This window comes from Otolemur garnettii, unplaced genomic scaffold (assembly GCF_000181295.1).
Source record: "Otolemur garnettii isolate 467f Iridium unplaced genomic scaffold, OtoGar3 scaffold00002, whole genome shotgun sequence".
NCBI classification, from domain to species: Eukaryota; Metazoa; Chordata; class Mammalia; order Primates; family Galagidae; genus Otolemur; species Otolemur garnettii.
The window spans coordinates 27850549-27869674 of record NW_003852397.1 but is presented as its reverse complement, the minus strand read 5'-3'; the positions used below and the strand labels follow the sequence as shown (position 1 = coordinate 27869674).

The window sequence follows — 19126 nt, the reverse complement described above, 5'->3', positions numbered from 1 at the left end:
AAAAAAAAAAAAAAAAGAAAGCATCACTTGTCTGGACACACTTTGGAAATATTGGCTTTGAGGGATCCATGATTTCTCAGACTTACAGTAGGAAAAAATAGGGAGCCTGGAAGAAAGTATAGAGATAAGGTAGTATCTGAGTAGTGAATACATCTGAGTTCCAACCACAAACTCTATGGGACCCAACACTCCTGAACTCAGTCCTTGATTTTACAAACAGTACTCAGGATGACTATAGTTGCATTTAACTGTCAGCAGACAACCTGTCAGGAAGCAGCTGACTCGCCATCTTCCCAACAGGGGATAAAATAAATTCTCTCACTCGCTCATAACTTGTCCAACTCATTAAACCTGTGTACTCACGATGAAATGTGTATTTTATAACAGAGTTAAATGACCCCTGTTGAAATGACCCTGCAGTTATACAAATAAAATTTTAAAACAGTAATAAAAGAAACAGAAATGTGATCCATTTCAACCTTTTCAAGTTTCATGCTCAAAATAAGAATCAATAAATCATATGTTGAAACTGGATCAAAAACCATCAAAAACTCGTATTAATATTGATTTAGAGTAGATTCTTTCCTATCGTGTTAAGCCAGAAATAGAAATGATCACATAACCATTGCTTAAAAGCCATAACATTTCCCAGACAGGTTTGCTTACACTTCTTAGGTTCCATTTCCCAATGACCTTGTCCCACTTCTGCACACACAAGATGGGTAAATATTAGATCTAGTACAATCTCCTAGTGTGTGATGCTATTTATATTCATGCAGAGCCTTGGCTGAAGATGTACAACTTAGGAAAATGTCTAAAAATTGCTTTAGGTGTACCTAATTTGGAAAAAATCCATTGAAAATACAAAGTTAATTGCACAAAATACCCAGGTATGTGCAAAGTCAATAACTTATATGCACCAAATCACAAAATATAATTTTTATGAACGTCCTGAAAATTCATTCTCTACCATATTTTCTCTCTCTACTCTCCAATACACAGACAAATAGAATGGAGATGTAAAGAAAAGGCAAACCTATAATCTTTTAGAGAAAACTAGGTCACTTTACTTCCTTGTAGTTGCATCCACCCTCCCATCTCCTCCCCTGCCCCCCAGAACATCTATCCCAACCCCATGGGCCACTAAAAATAATAAGGGGGCTTCGTTAAGTGGCTGGAGACATCATTCTCAATATTTTCCCTTACTTCTCCCTAGATTATTCTACAGGTCTGATGTTAAGAGCACAGGCTATGGATTCTTGCCATTCCAAAGAAGTAACTATCCACAATCCTTGGTCTCCTTTTCCACCAGTTCATGAAAGCACCACTTTAAGCAAAAGCACTAGTGACAGCACAAAGATAACGCTGCATCCATGCATTCTGGTTTACAAACAAGCACATGATTGCAAATTTCAGGGCTACAACTCTTAGCAGTAGCAAATGTATTTATATTCATGCAGATCTGTGAGGCTGAGAAGTAAGACCTTGGAGAGAAGCTGAGGGGATGGAGTACAGATGGGGGAGGTGGTGAACACCCATCCAGGAACCTGACTATCAACACTTTGCACATAAAAAATGTGGTCATAGCCACCTACACATAAGCCCCAAGGTTCCAAACAGTCCTGCAGCTCCTGAACAGACGGGGAGTTCAAAATTCTCCCTTAGATCTAGAGTTGGCTTCAGCTCCCCATGAGGATTTCAAAATCTACTGCAAATAAATTGATGAGTATGCCCTCTGCAACACTGCATGTAAGAAGGAAAGGTCTGTGCTCAGTTAATTTAGTTCGCACTAAATTTATAGAACTCTGAACTTCATATATAAAAGCACTTGAGTTTCCTCACCCCTACGCTATAATGGAACTGCTTCCCATGGCTCCTCACATAGTATGATTCAAATTGTTTTAGATCATCTGAATTCAGGCTAGTGAAATTTTAATTATCTAAATACCCCTAGAAGAATTACCTTCATAGATGCAGTCTCTGGTTGTTGTGGATAAGAAATCATAATCATATGTCCCTTATCTCTTTCGTGTTCCTGTCTTCCACACAGAAAAAGTTTCTGTGATTTTTCCTCTAAAGGGAAATTAAGTTTCAGTAAATGGTGGAAACCCTAAATAGCACAAAAACCATTTCTAGGAAAAGAAATCATTTCCTAATTAAGAATAAAAATTCTATCACTTCTCAGTCTTTTAGCAACGATCAAGTGAAGAATAAAAATTCCTATTAAACAAAATCTCATACTTAATCATTATATCAAAACTACTCATTTGAGGCAGAATGCAGTCGTTCATGCCTATAATCCTAGCACTCTGGGAGGCCCAGGCAGGTGGATTGTTTGAGGTCAGGAGTTCAAGACCAACCTGAGCAAGAGCAAGACCCTATCTCTACTAAAAGTAGAAAAACTAACCAGGCATTGTGGGAGGTTCCTGTAGTTCCAGCTACTTAAGAGGCTGAGGCAAAATGATATCTGAAGCACAAGAGTTTGAGGTTGTTGTGAGCTATGATGATTTCACAGCACCTAACCCCGGGGCAACAGAGTGAGACTTTGTCAAAAAAAGAAAGAAAGAGCAAGAGAGAGAAAGAAAGAGAGAAAAAAACTACTCATTTTTTTTCATGTAACATTTATGGAGTATGACTTTCCCCTTATACTAAAATTCTATTCACAGCTCAGTGATCTTTTAAGGAATCAGTGACCATAAAGTTAAGATCTTAGATTTTGGCAGGAAATGGGCCAACACACTGACACCCAGCTCTGCCATTTACCAACTGTGTGAATGTGAGCACGTTGTTTATTCTCTCTACCTTAATGTTTCATCTGTAAAATGAGAAAAATTCCAGAACCTACCACAGATGACAGGTGCAAATACTAAATAATCTAAGGTCTAGCATATAGCAAGCCCTTCACCATGTCTCCAGCTAGCAGCAGCAGCGTAATAGAAACAACAGAAACAGCAAAGTCTGGATCGCTCTCCAAACTTTATTTCATATACTTCCACTTTTGGACACACATAAAAATCCCACTGGTGGCTCGGCGCCTATAGCTCAACCGGCTAAGGCGCCAGCCACGTACACCTAAGGTGGCGGGTTCGAATCCCCAGCCCGGACCGCCAAACAACAATGACGGCTGCAACCAAAAAATAGCCAGGCGTTGTGGCGGGCGCCTGTGGTCCCAGCTACTTGGGAGGCGGAGGCAGGAGACTCGCTTGAGCCCAGGAGTTGGAGGTTGCTGTGAGCTGTAATGCCATGGCACTCTACCCAGGGGGACAGCTTGAGGCTCTGTCTCAAAAAAAAAAAAAAAAAAAAAAATCCCACTGGTAACTATCTACCATATTTGCCTCTCTTCCCTTTCCTGGATAGAGGAAAAGACTCCACCTCATACCCCTTTCAATTACGTCATTTCCAGTCATAGGAATTGAAGAACCAATGTGCTGTCTCCATTCTCTTTCTTCCCTTGCTGTAGAGATACTTGAAGCCATGCATCAAGATACAGAAAGCCTGGACCCTGAGTCACCACGTGGGAAAGACCTGCCCTAGAGAGCCACTGGACCTACTTCCTACTTAGATAAATAAGAAATAAATCTCTGATATGTTAAGCCACTAAGATTTGAGATTTGTTGGTTACTGCAGCAGAACCTGTCCTATCCTCACCAACAGGAACTCATATACCACTAAAAGGGATCCTACAATACTTTCAAGAGGGCATGGGTAAAGATGCTTAAATTTTTTCAAAAATAACTTGCTTTTTGTGTCAATCTTTATATTTTTATAATACCACATCATGTTGGATGTGGATGTAGATTGACTTTTCAAACTCTCTATCATTTTATACTTTTAACCTAAAATAGAAAACATTTATAGTTTACTTATATTCTTTTTACTTGGTCATCTACAAACAGCCATATGTCACCTACAATAACCAAGCTATCCTGTGATCATAGTTGAGGCCAGAACAAAGAAGGGGATAATGAGAAAACCCTCAAGCATTCACTCACTTCTGGCTTGTAGCAACATGAGACAGTTAAGTGAAATTATTGCTATTACCTAGTTTAAACTGAACTCACACTCATGAAGAGGGCAAGTGGTTTAAAATTCTTTGACTAAAATCATACAAAGTTTTATGTACCATTAAAATGTACCTCAATACATTATTTATTTTACTTTATTTCATTCTATTTAGTTCTTTGTGAATGTCATAGAAGATACCGAACATATTGGCACACTAGTACACATCATGTAACTGATAAATGCATACGTATAATTGGGGTCTGTGCTCAAAAATAAATTTAATAATAGAAAGACGAGATAAAAGTCATTTTGGAGCTGACGGTTTAGAGAAGAGCTTTCAAAGTTTTTGTCACTACTTACATCATTCTTAAACTGCTTTTAACATTTTCTAAAACACTAAAAGAAGAGAAAATCAGCACAAACATGAGGGGAAATGCACATTGGAGTAACAGGTTCACAAAGACTTCACGATACAGCAAAGTCACAAAGAAGCAGAAATGATAGTGAAGAGCGTTAATTTGATTCAGGAGTGAAGAGCAAAGCTTTCTGTTCCAACTAAAAAATCTCATTTCCACATCTGAAACCAGCTCTGGCTCGGTCAGATAATCAGATGGATAAGGTGACTGCTTTCCACACATAAAAGGAGAACGAAGGCCTAATTTTCATATAGGTCACAAATGCTTTCGTGAGAGCTTTGGACTTTCGTGAGAGTGGTGGCCAGAGAAAGACAGGAAGGTCAGCAGATGACCCCCCAAGAAAGGCAGAGCATTTCATTAGGCCAACAGCAGGCCAATTACCGGAGAGCCACTAGGTCAGCCAAGTAAGAGTTATCTCAAATGCCTACAGAAAGTTAAATGATATCTCAGATTTTTTGACCCAAATGACATCACACCCTCTATGCCCCATTCTAGCGCTTCTCTCACCACCAATAAGTGGTGAAGCTCGGATTTAAACGCAGGAATGTCTGACTCCAATGCCTTGGTGAAAACAACAGCATAGAAGGGGCCCACAGAATAGGTAGGATTTGAAAATGGAGAGTAGCTAGGCCTGAAAGGGAAGCAACAAGAAGAGGGTGTGGGGAGAAGGCTACCAGTGGAAGGGGACAGCAAGAGCAAAGGCACGGAGGTGGGAAAACGTGTATGTGTGCAGGAATTAAAGTGGTGGTGCAGACTCCACATGAGTAGAAGGAGGTGGTACAAGACAAGGCTAGAAAGGGTGGCCCATGCCTTCCTGGATCAATCGGGGAAGGTTTTATTCCAGAGGCAATGAATAATCATCAAAGGCTTTAAGACAGATGAATGGCATCACTGCAGATAGATACTGGGAAAGTATTCTTGCTGTGACATGGAGGATGGATCAAAGATGAGTAAGGAGGCTGGGCATGGTGGCTCACACCTTTAATCCCAGCACTCTGGGAGGCCAAGGTGGGTGGATTGCCTTAGCTCACAGGTTTGAGATCAGCACTGAGCTACAGCGAGATCTCCATCTCTAAAAACAACCAGGTGTTGTGGCGGGGGCCTATAGTCCCAGCTACTCAGGAGGCTGAGGCAAGAGACTTGCTTGTGCCCAAGAGTTTGAGGTTGCTGTGAGCTATGATGCCTTGGCACTCTATTGGGGGTAACAAAGTGAGACTCTGTCTCAAAAAAAAAGATGAGTAAGAAGGTACCTTGCACATAGTAGATACTTAATTAAGATTAAATGGATAAAGGCAAAAAGACCAATTTAAAATTTATTGTTTTTGTCTAGCATGATATCAAACCTGTTCTATCCAATCTCACTTAATACTGTTTCATTTGCTACATAAAGAACAAACTCCATTCATTCTAGAAAGAAGTAATGGTGCTGCCACTTCCAAAATAAAAAGCAATTCAGTCAAATTTAAATGTTGCTATGAAAGTATCTACTCTTGCAGAAATTAATGTTTTCCTCTTATTCAGAAGGGGGTACATCTGAACTGCTGTTGCAACTGCTGAAAAAGAAAACAAAGTTAACCAAGTACATGCACAAAAGTTAGGCAATGAGGAGTGATTCCCCCTCTCCCACTTCTGCAACCATTTGTAAAAGTTATTCAGAAATAAGGAAGTTATAAGCTGTAACCTCGTATTTCCTATGCTCTCTTGTAGTTAGTGTCCAGGTCCAACATACACCAAGACATGCCCTCTTGATGCCAAACTTCCTTCTGCACAGGTTAGGGTACCATCTGCAAAGAATCAATTACTTAGTGTAAAGCCAAGGTGGAGAAACACTGAGACAGTCACAACTTACCTGATTTTCTTCGTGGGAAACCCTCATCTGCTCCTTCAGGACAGACATCCGCGCTGCCTCTTCTTTCCTCAACACTCTCTCCTTCTTAAGCTCAGGACTCCAGAAAGTCTTGATACTGTTCATGGAAGACCCCAACTTGCTGTCCTTGATGTCTAGCTCTTTCCGGAGCAGGTCATTCTCTCTCTGGAGTTCCTTGAGCTGGGCTTGAAGATCTAACATTGTGCTATCTCTTACCTGCCTCAACATGGAAGGGACCTGGTGGTGGTGATGATGGGACGCACTGGTCAGACCACCATGTTGATCCGTGTATGAAAGGACATCTGTGTGGGAAAGTCCAGCGGAAGCAATATTGGGACTGCTCCCCATGGCTGTGACCCGGCCTCCATACACAGCTCGATTGGTAGCCCTTCCCAGAGTCATGGTGCCCTTTGGGTAAGTAGTTGAAGCCACCCCTTCATGATCACTCAGATACATGGGTCCAGATGTAGCATAGGCTGCATTGAGGGACTGGATATTCTCCATAGACAGCGTTTTGCCTGCTCCTCCACCTCCTCCACTACTTGTTCTTCGGTGGCCTAAGCGAGGAGACCTTGGCAAACGCGGAGATCTGGAAGGGCTACCTTCCAGATTGGTGATTGTTCTTGCACTTCCATACATTTTTCTTCTATTAAGAGGCGCTACTGAAGAGAAGAAATGCTATACTAAGTTGGAGTCTAAGCTAATATTTCCACACTTGTCCAGAATTCTCACTGCATTCTTTTCACCGTCTGTACCAGAAAATAACCTCAGAGATCTGAAAAATGAGAAAAAGGATAATAAAAACAAGTTTATTTAGAACTCTGAGTATAACTACATTACATTTTAAAATATATAAATGATAACAATAGATAAAATATAGATTAATAGTCACACTCATGTTGTTCGTTTAAAAAGAAAAATGACCCCAAAACTTTACTTACTACATCTAAACTTTTTATAAATTCCACCGACCCTAGCCCCAAGCAAGTTTGAAAATGTTCAGAGCAAGAAAGAAACTGGTTTCCTAATGAAAATGAAGCCAGCCCTCCATTTTGGTTTGTGCTAAGTTAGGTTGGGACCTTCAGAAAAGTCATCATGGAATTCCCCATCATGGAGTACTAAGCTATAAAATAATTCATCCTTGGGGGCATGACCCCCATGCTCATGTGGCTTTACAGTGACTCTGAGAAGCTACTGCTTCCTAGGATGTCTTGGCAAGCATGTTATTACTTTCCCCTCCTGTACCCATTACAGACATCACTAATCTATCCAGTCCTCTTTTCCACTAGGTTCAGAACTCTTCTTAACACAATACTCTAGATGGTTTACCAATGTCAACTGGCACTGACACATGAACTGAAACTATTGGCCATTCCGGAGCTAAGAAGAAAAAGAGATGTCTCAACCAATGGAGTTTCTATGCATGTAGCCAGATCCTCAATGCTATCACCAGGGAAACAACAGTCCTGTCTCTTTCCCCTTTTTTCATGCTGGCCTTTTGAGAATTCTTTTCCATTTTGTTTGACCTTAATATTCATATTAACCACTTCACACCTGTACAAAAATGGCACACAGGAAGAGTACATCATGTTGGAGTTCCTGATCCCATAAACCCTAGGGAGAAGGAGCAAAAGCTTTCCATCATTAGTGCAGATTTAATAGAGCTGAAGCTACAGGATTGTGATTAATTAGGACCCAAAAGGCCTTAATGGGCTGCATTATTGGCCTCTGGTTCTTCCTTCGAGAGAGTCTTTGGTGTGTTTTCTTTTTCTTTATAATAAGAGAGAAGCCAGGCACAGTGACTCATGCCTATAATCCTAGCACTCTAAGAGGCCAATGCAGACAGATTGGTCGAACTCAGGAGTTCAAGACCAGCCTAAGCAAGAGTGAGATCCTGTCTCTACTAAAAATAGAAAAATTAGGCAAATGTTAGGGTGGGTGCCTATAGTCCCAAGTACTCAGGAGGCTGATGCAAGACGATCACTGAGCCAAGAGTTCAAGGTTGCTATGAGCTACAATGCCATAGCACTTTACCTAGGATGACAAAGTAAGCCTCTGTCTCAAAAAAAAAAAAAAAAAAGATAAGAAAAGAAATGTAATAAGAGATCAGATTCTGGAGAGGGGCAAACTAAGGTTCAGATCTCCCGTCTAACACTAACCAGATGAGTGGCCTGAGGCAAACTGTTTAACTGTTATGAGTTTCTACTCGCCAATCAACAAAATGCAGGTAATACCACCTAACTCATAGTATTATAAGATATAAGTAAGATATTATTTATACAACACCTAATTCAGAGCCTAGCAAAAAACAGGCAATAAATGGTTTTTTGTTGGTAACAGCTCAAAGAGATAAGTGCAACAATAGCATTATATATAGGAGCATCTTCTATTTTTCTCTGCCTATCGTTCATCCCTGGCAGTACTATCTCATTTTTCCTTAGAGAAATTGTTCCCAACCCCCTACTCACAGTTCCTAAGGTTTAGGTAAGACTAACTCCCTCCTGTCCATCCTGTGTGGTGTCTAATCACCATATTCCATCCTCCAGACATGGTAGCTAGGTCAGAGATGGCCACATGACCCACATTGATCCAAAAAGACCCCATACTTTATCCTTAGTTGAAACTGAGAAAAATAAGTTCTTTTCCAGCTGGAACTATTGGTTTTCAAGGTGGATCCCTGAGTACTACCCTGTGGAAAGGGCATCCTTAAGAGTGAAGCTAGTGTTGATGAAAGCAGAGCTAAACTTTGAAGAGCTTGAAACCAAGCCAGGTGGCATCACTTGACACTCCAGATCCAACACTTGCAGAAGCCAGATATATCCCCAGACTATAAGCCAAGTGGCCAAGTGGACTGATTGCATTAATGGCCCAATTCTTTTTTTTTTTTTTTTTTTTGCAGTTTTTGGCCAGGGCCAGGTTTGAACCCACCACCACCAGTATACAAGGTCAGAGCCCTACTCCTTGAGCCACAGGCGCCTCCTGGTCCCAATTCTTTACCACTTCCTTTATCTATGTTCTTGGCAATGCCCTCCCAATCTGATTCTAAGTTCAGTCAAGTGATTTACTTTGACCAACCCCAACATGTGTGAGCCAACCCACCCAAGATCAGCAGAGCTGCCTAGCCAGTCAGCAGCTGCCCACTGTTGCATGAACAAGCCCAGCTGAGATCAGCTGAGCACCACACACTCAGGGGTTAAATAAATGCTTCTTAGGATGTCACTGATGCTAGTTGCGGGTTGGTTCACGGCACTTACTAGAGCAATGGATACATTTGTCCATAAAGTTCCTCTTTGCTACATCCTAATACTAGCCAAGGTTTGTGTCACTTATACCCTAAAGAGTCCTCACATATAGTATGAAAAAATGTTTTCCATAATCCTTTCCCTTTCCCTAAAAAGGTCTTAAAAATTACACAGCTGTTTCTAACTGAAGAACCACATTTCAAATGTTGTTGCTCAGGGCTTAATTTTGTTTTCCTCGGAAATACATAAAAGTCATTTTGTATCTAAGACTTTTGCATGAAGAATCTGTTTTGCAAGAAAAGGGCAAATCAACAGTTTTAACATCAATGATGAGCGACAGACAAACAATGGGATAGCGCGATGGTCACACAAATATTTAATAAGATGGAAAAATGTTCGTGACATATTTGGGAGATCAGACTACACAATGTATTTGTAATTTAGTCACATACACACATGCACATACAATCACTAGCAAAGATGGCTGGGATGACACATCAAAATGGTGCCAGTGGTGGGAACCCAAGAGCTTTTCATCATTTTCCTTTTGTGTATTTGCACACTCTAAAGTTTCCATAATAGCAATATATAGTCCTCATAAGAAAATATTTTTGTTTTATCTCTATAATTCCAAAAGTTAAAGGGATATGTTACCTTTTTTGTGCTTTAGAATCCGTATATCTAGGTCCTATCTAGACAACCACTTCAGAGTTGTCCTCCTAGACGAAATGATTAAATCTAACTCATCTGCCAGCTGATCCTCTTGTCTATAGACACAGACACGTGTTATGTCTCTGGCCAGGTTTGAGGTCCCTGTCTGGAATGCCATAAAATTTATACCCATGCAGATTTAATCCTCAGGATTTTAACAATCCAGCTGCCAAAGGCTTTGGAGAATTGCAACAACCAACAAAGAAAAAGTTAATTTGTTCCTTTTGGAAACACACCTAAGACACGCACAGATATTTTGCTTGAAATAAGGTTTCCTTATATCAGAAGTAATACATGTTGACACTGAGCCACAGTTTCCCTAGGCTCCCCTATGATAGGTTTAGTATCAGAGTTATGTCAGTGCCATGGAGTGGATTGAGAAGCTTTATGTTTTTCATAAATTCTGGAATACCATAATGCGAGTCTTCCCTATTCCTAAGATGTTTGATAGAACATACCCATGAAACTAAATTGTCTTGGCTCAGCGCCTGTGGCTCAAGTGGTTAAGGCACCAGCCACATACACCTAAGGTGGCGGGTTCAAATCCAGCCTAGGCCTGCCAAAACAACAATGACGGCTGCAACCAAAAAATAGCCGGGCGTTGTGGCAGTCGCCTGTGGTCCCAGCTACTTGGGAGGCTGAGGCAGGAGACTCGCTTGAGCCCAGGAGTTGGAGGTTGCTGTGAGCTGTGATGCCAGGGCACTCTACCCAGGGTGACAGCTCGAGGTTCTGTCTCAAAAAAATAATTTAAAAATTTAAAAAAAAAACTAAAATATCTTGGCTATTGTTTATCTTTTCTTTTTTTATGAATACTGTGTTTACTGATCTATTCACACTTGCTACCTACTTTGTGTCAATTATCGTTACAACTTTTCTTCATAAACAGCCTTTTCCGTCTAGATTTTCAGTTTTACTTGTATTGCTTTATGTCACTTTTCCTTAATTTAAAAAACACCTCCAGTTATTTTTCCATCTTGTTACTAATATAGTTAGAAAGCAACCCAACCTGGGCCTGCTAAACAACGATGACAACTACAATCGGGTGTTGTGGCAGGTGCCTATAGTCCCAGCTACTCGGGAGGCGGAGACAAGAGAATCTCTTAAGACCAAGAGTTTGAGGTTGCTATGAGCTGTGATGCCACAGCACTCTACCGAGAGCGACATAGTGAAACTCTGTCTCAAAAAAAAGAGTATGCATATAGATAAAATTTTAGACAAAATAAGCATATTCTACATAAACTCTTATGCGCTTCATTTTTCCTCAATGTTTTATTCTTAACATCAACTCCTTTTTCCATTTATCATAACTATCCTGAAACATTTTTATAAAACATGATTTTTAATGACGACCATGAGTCTCCAAAGATGGCCATCAAAATTCTTCCCCTTCATACAAACATTTTTCTCTCCTTCCACTGAGAAAAGGATTCTATTTCTCTTCTCTTTGAAACTAGACTGGTCCTGTGACCAGTTTAAACCAACAAATGTAGCAGAAATGTTCCAATTCTAGGCTTAGTCCTAAAGAGGCCTAGAAGTTTCTGGTTTTGCTCTTAAAACCCAGTGGCTCGGATGTAAGAAAGTCTGTGCTATTCTGCTGGAAAAAGAAGCCACACAGAAAGACCTTGGAAGATGAGACACCACATGGAGAGAGAGGTCACATGAAGGAGAACCAAAGTACCCAGCCAATAGCCAGCACCAAGACACCAGACCAGTGAGACAAGCCACCTTGGACCTTTCTGGCTAGCCCCTCTGCCATCTGAAGTCAGCTGTATAAGTGACAGCTCCAATACTCTACGTGACAGAAGGATCATCAATCAACCCATGTAATGGTAGCAAATAAAAACTATTGTTTAAAGCCCCCTAAGTTTTACATAGCAAAAGAACTGAAACTAGTCACTTAATGTTTCATTCAATGGTTATCTAATCATTTAACCAATCACCTATTATGGAATGCAAGTTATTTATTTTAAAAACAGAAATATGATGGGTCAGGCATGGTGGCTCAGGTCTGTAATCCTAGCACTCTGGGAGACTAAGGTGGGAGGATCCCTTGAGCTCAGCAATTCAAAACCAGCCTGAGCAAGAGAGAGACGCTGTCTCTACTAAAAATAGAAAAATTAGCTAGTTGTCATGGTGGGCACCTGTAGTCCAACCTACCCAGGAGACTGATTGCTTGAGCCTAGGAGTTTGAGGTTGCTGTTAGCTAGGCTGATGCCATAGCACTCTAGCTTGGGCAACAGAAATTCTATCTCTAAAAAAATAAATAAATAATAAAATAGAAAACTTACAATTAATATTGTGATTGATAAACATATTTGCAATATGTTGACTGATCCTGATTTTTAATGTTCTGATTTATACAGCTCTTACTACTTCCCTAGGATAAAATTCTAGAAGGAGAATTACAAGATCAAAATGAAACAATTTACACCCATATCCTTATTTACCCTTGACTATTTTTACTCCACAGTCTCTACTCTTTATCCTCAGCATATTCTGGAAGCTCCCATATCCTCTTGGTGCTACTAAAAATCCCTGAATTAACAAACTCTGGATTTCAGCGCGCGTATTCAGTAGATACATTTTAAGGAGTATTTATTACTTGCCAATATGGTCCTACTCCAACTCTGCTTTAGGGAAGTACTTTCTGAAGAGTTTGGCAAATGTTCATATAAACAAGGCTAATGGGATTTTCATTTATACCAAGATGTCTCAAAGACTTTAGGATACGTATGGTGACTATCCCTAAATTGAGTACAGAATGAAACTGTCCTAAATTTACTGGACAACAGAACCCTTTTGCCTTCAGAATACCTGGAAACATTTCAGTGAACATTGGATTTACACGTGCAATAAATATATTTTAAACATCAGCTTTGTTCCCAGTATTGAATGCTAAGGAGGAAGCAGTGATTGAGACAAACACCAATTCTGACTATTGGAAGTTTACTTACTAGAATGGACTTTCTCAGAACTTTCTTCATCTCCAGTCTAACAGGTTTGGTGAGGAAGATGGTTACAAGAACTAGGCTTGAAGGCGAGGAACATGAAATTGGCCCAAACGAACAAGGATTGACCTCTAACAGGGAAATATGGAAGATCAAAATAATGACTGGTTGAAGTTTTGGCCCCACTAAGCCAATCACTAAATACAATCTCATGTTTATTTTTCAAACCTCAGTAAACATGCCAGACTGACAAAAGGAACACAAGTCAGCCATCAGCAAGCTGTGTTAAGAAGCTGAGGAATCCTGCTGATGCTCAAACCCCAAGATGTTACGCATATTTTCACATCAAAATGGCAATGGAGTCATTTCTTCACCACTATATATCTGCTTCTTTTTTGTTCCTTCTTTTTTTGAGATTCTGCCACCCAGGCTGGAGTGCAGTGGCATGGTCATAACACACTGCAACCTAAAACTCCTGGGCTCAAGCGATCTTCCCATCCTAGCCTCATCCTAGCTGGGATTACAGGCATGCACCACGAAGCCCGGCTAATTTTTTTAATTTTTTTGTTGAGACAAGGTCTCACCATGTTGTCCATGCTGATCTTTAGCCCAACCCACCCCCCTCAGGCTCCTAAGTGCTGAGATCAAGGTGTAAGTCACCACACTCAGCCTACATATGCTTCTTAACAATAGCTTTTAATTAGAAACCCTAGGCCCAACACTATTTTTGAAACGAATTTCTTCCCCCAATTTACAAAGAACAGGGATGGTTTCCTGGAACCTTTTCATCCATGCAGCACGTAGAGGTTTGTTAGTTTCACAGAATAGGTAAAGACCCAGTTAACAAAGTGAGGCAAAGGCAGGTCCACAGGGCTGTCAAGTCGCCCAAGCCTCCTAATCCCTCCTTGTTCTATTGAGTCACTCACACATCCCTCCCCGAACACACACACCGCCTAGCTGTATTTAAGTTCCCTGATATATTTTAAGGTACTTGTTTTGACACTCAGACTTTTTTTGGTTGTTTTCTCCTAATTTCTCGTCTACCCTGATTTTTAAAAATTCTGTAAAATGAATCTTTGAGAAAGTGCAAAAAGATCAGCTTTATTCAACAATAAGTAACATCATGTCTTCAATGTCCCACTACTGATTTTAAGTCCTTAAGCCATTTCTAAGCTTTTCTCCCCACCTATAAATGCAGTATAGGAAATAAAGTGGCAGTTAAAACCTTATAGTTTTCAATACTATAATGAAGCCCAAATAGGTTCAATCACTGGACATTTTTGTAAACTCTTAAAAGTACTTGTCATTCTTACATATTTGTGATGTAAGACAATATAAGGTGCACAGAAATAGACAAATGTTGCTGACATAAAAAAAAAAAAAACTATGACACCAAAGAAATTAGTTATACAATACCCTTTCACTTTATTGGTTTGTTTGGAGACAGAGTCCCACTCTGTCACCCTGGGTAGAGTGTCATGGTGTCATAGCTCACAGCAAGCTCAAACTCTTGGGCTTCAGTGATCTCCTTGCCTCAGCCTCTCAAGTAGCTGGAAGTATAGGCACCTGCCACAATGCTCAGCTCATTTTCTATTTTTAGTAAAGATAGGGTCTCACTCTTGCTCCAGCTGGTCTTGAACTCCTGAACTAAAGCAATCTACCCACCTCGGCCTCCCAGAGTGCTCGGATTACTGTTGCCCAGCCTCCTTTCACTTTAAAAGCAATTGTTGGCCCAGGAGTTTGAGAATGCAGTAAGTGATGATGAAGCCACTGCACTCTATCCTAGGCATGAGAGTGAGATATTTCCAAAAAGATAAAAATGAAAATAAATTTAAAAATAAAAATATCTCATGGATAAAATTTAAAGTCCAAAAGTAAGTTCCATTTAAGACTCAAACAAAATAAAACAAGATAGTTTTGTGAACCTGTAAGAATGTTTTCTCTAATTATATATAGATTCATAAATAAAATATGCATAAATCTACTCACTCTCTGAAAAGGCCTAAGGACTCTTGAACTATAAGCTTGGAGGGGCAAAAGCTAAGGAGAGCCTTGATTCCCTTCTACCTCAAGTATCTCAGACTATTATGGTGTGGAATGGTCTATTTTAAGACAAAAGCACTTCCTGCTATCTGCTCTAAATTAGGTTAAGTTTATTTCCACAGATCTCAGCCTCAGCCCATCACCTGAGCCCTGCTGACAGACCGTGTGAGCTGAGATCATCAGTATCTCCCAAGATTTAGCCAACTTAAAATATCTTTGGGGGAAGTTTTTTATCAGCATCCTTCTTAAAAATTCTATATCAAGGACTACATTTAAACCTATTATAAAACTCTTTCTAGAGGAAAACATGGTGGGGAAGAGATCTCAAGCAAGAAGCAGCTGCCCAGGAGCCAGAGGCCGTGGGCAGATGTGTTGTACACAGCTAACAATGCTGTTTAGAATTTTCATGAGTTGTCAAAATAGAAAGATACAGACATTTCGAATTAAAATCCAGATTCTGACTTTTCATGAAAAATGTGAATATCTGACAGTGTATAGACTTTCCACCATGGCAACAACTGGTTGGCGTCAACCAGCAGCACCTTTATTTTACTGTACTCCCCTCCACTCCCTACTACCTTGTAGTCAGTCTGATTCCCTTTTTCCATGCTTGCCTCTATAGGCATTTAAATTTTTTACCACTTTACCCTCATAAAAGGTCTTAAGTAATTCATTCTCCCTCGCCACCCTCTTCAAGTCCATTACCAAATCTTATTAATTCTACCTCCAAAAATTATCTTCAATCTTTGCCCTTGTTTCTACTGCTACTATCACCACACTACTGCACCAACATGACTATCAAACTATTTCATATGTCCTAAAGGAATGGTCCCTTTTCCAGTGCACAGCACACTGCAGCCTTGAACTCCTGGGCTCAATTGATCCTCTTGCCTCATGGACCAGTTTCACAAAAGAACAATTTTTCTACAGACCAGGAAGGGGTTAATATGAGTTTGCAAGCAATTGATTTATATGGTGTCTGTGCTAATGATAATTTGTATTTGAGCCACCCAGAGAGGGCATCACTGCCTCTCAGCTCCACTTCAGATCACCAGGCATTAGGTTGTCATAAGGAGCCTGCAGTCCACATCCCTCACATGTGCAGTTTACATAGGGTTTGTGCTCCTAGAAGAATCTAATGCTGCCACTGGTCTGACAGGAGGTTCAACTCAGGTGGTGGTGATACGTGCAATGGGGAGCAATTGTAAATACAGATGAAGACTTCATTTGCTTACCCTCTGCTCACCTCCTGCTGTATGGCCCATTTCCAAACAGGCCAAAGACTGGTACTGATCTGCAGCCTGGGAGTTGAGGACTGCAGTCCTAAAGTCTTTCCTCTCTTTTTTATTAAGACAGGGTTTCTCTCTGTCATCTAGGCTGGAGTGCAGTGGTGCAATCATAGCACACTGCAGCCTTGAACTCCTGGGCTCAATTGATCCTCTTGCCTCAGTCTCCCAAGTAGCCAGGACTACAGGCACATACCACCACACTGAGCTAATTTTTTTTTAATTTTTTATAGAGATGGGGTCTCACTATATTGCCCAGGCTGAACTTGAACTCTTGCCCATAATCCTCCCACTTCAGACTCCCAAAGTGCTAGGATTACAGTAATGAGCCACTGCCCAGTCCCTCTCCCTTTTTCTTATCATCAGCCAATCTATTTCTAAAACATCAGCCCAATTGCTTTAAGATATGATTATGACCACAAAATATCTCCCCTTGAAGGCCCTTTAAAACTTCCCAATGCTCTGTGGACAAGACCAAAATCCCCCTGTGGCCTGAGGCCCTGCAGAATCTGGCCACTGCCAACAGTCTCAGCCTCCTACCTTGCTACTCTTCCCTTCACCAACGGGTCTTCATCCTGCTGCTCAAATGCATCAAGTCTCTTCACATCTCAGAGTCTTCTCATATGCTGCTCCCTATTATTTCCTATTCCATCATCTAGATCACAGCATCAATAGCAAACCTTCTACAAGGTCCATCTCCTACAAATCAGGTCTCTCACTTATATCCTCTCAAAGCACAATGTCTTTTTTTATCATGGTATAAAAGACGTAGTATCTTTTCTCTTTTCATAAAAGAGACTGACTTTATCTTAGCAGCCAAAGGTCATCTGAGTGGCCCTCTCATTTAAGCTAAAGTAGGATGACCAGATAGCTCAGTTCCTCTGGTGAACGTGTAAGGGAACCTGTTATAACACAATCAAGACCACCCCTCCTCAGATCCCTGGTTTCCAGAAGGAGAAACTTTGTAGGACAGGAATACTTCAGCACAAGGATGCTGTGGCCTTCAGGGAGGGAAGCCAGTAATTCTCTAGTCCCTGATGCCCAGAATTCAGAGTAAATAAGATCTACGGAAAGGCATGAACATGGCTGCAACAAGGCTTAGAGTTCCCAGAAATAAATAATTACTTCACAATAAGAGGGAGTCCAGACTGGTGACTGGGACTCAGGACAAGTGGCTCCATCACTGTGGAGAACCCCATATGGACAAAGCCTGTGAGTAAGGCTGGGAGCTTCCAGAGACTCTACCACACTGCATGAGCCTGTGCAGTGGGGCCCAACACCCCACACGGGGCTGTAACTCGGGAGGAAGTCTGTGCACCCTGGGTAGGCTTCCCCACTGGCAGATGCTAACAGAAGGATCAGGGTGCAGGTGATTCATTTACAAGGTAATTCCAGGAAGTGCTGAGAAGAGAATTTGGCACTAAAACAGGAAGTGAAAGAAGTCACTAGAGGTTCTATTTTCAAAAAGGTTTCTGCTGCGGGAAACTGTGTCTCTCCCAGAGAGACAGTGAAGAACGAGCCTCGTGGTCACACCTGGGTAAGGGCAAAGAATTCATTCACCGTGGGCTGTGGGCCGCTTCCCTGACACATCCAGCCTGCACACCATTAGGCCAAGAGAAAGCCCTCATGTTCCCACACAGGTCATGAGAGCGAAGGAGATGTGGGTGGGGCACCATCAGCATCTGCTACACCACATCGGGCTTGCTCACGTCTGACCGTGGCTACGGGGGTACTGGGTTGGCCTTCCCTGGCAGGACCATACTCGGGGGACCACGGAGGGTACCAGCAGCATCTTTCAGCCTGAGGGCGGGCAGCCTCAACAGCGGCACCTTGTGGCAGCCAGATGCAATCACATGAGAGACTGGTTGGACAGTCTATATTCATAGAACTCTTGTGACTTTAGGAAAGGATAGGAAGGAAAGGAGACGAAAAAGATGGGAAAGGGGACAGGGTAACCTAGTGTAGACACCTAGATCTTACAGCTAAGTTGGCAGGGAGAGCCCAGCATTTGGGGTTTAATTTGGACAAATGAACCTGAGAACAAGAGTTATTTTTCCTCTCTTAATATACTTATTTTTATTTATTTTTTAAAACTTTTATTAAATTATAAAAGATGTTACTGAGGTATATCTTAACTGCACTCATTAGTTTTTACAAAGTGAATGTGCCAATGTTACCACCTAGACCAGTGATTCAGAAGACAATGCTAGTGCATTGAACACTGCTTCATCCAGTAAGAACATGGCAACTAAATTAAAAACAATTAGTTATCAATATAATGAAGATTACTTATCACTGGGTTTCATACATAGTAAAGGAAATCCACCGGGGTGTAATTTGTGGCAAAACATTAGCAAATGAAGCTATGGTTCCTAACAAATTAAAGAGACATTTACAATCCAGACATTGCACTTGTCTAAAAAGCCAGTGAAATATTTCAAATGACTTGCCCTCAATAATACTAAACAAGGAAAAATACGGATCAGATATACAACAATATCAGATAAAGCACAAGACATGAATTACACACTTGCAGAAATTGTAGCTAGGAAAATGAAATCGCATACAATTGCAGAATCTGTTATTTTACCAGCCTGAGGTACAATTG

The 19126-nt window shown here is 40.9% G+C and overlaps 1 protein-coding gene across 1 annotated transcript in view; it reads right to left on the bottom strand.

Moving 5' to 3' along the window:
• The window catches only part of ERC2 (ELKS/RAB6-interacting/CAST family member 2), a 976082-nt gene that overhangs the window by 932632 nt on the left and 24324 nt on the right, over positions 1 to 19126 (bottom strand). Inside the window, exon 2 of the mRNA XM_012805132.1 lies at positions 6271 to 7063. Within this exon, the coding sequence (XP_012660586.1) occupies positions 6271 to 6927 (657 nt within the window). The 5' untranslated portion in view covers positions 6928 to 7063. The remainder of the gene's footprint in view (positions 1 to 6270; positions 7064 to 19126) is intronic.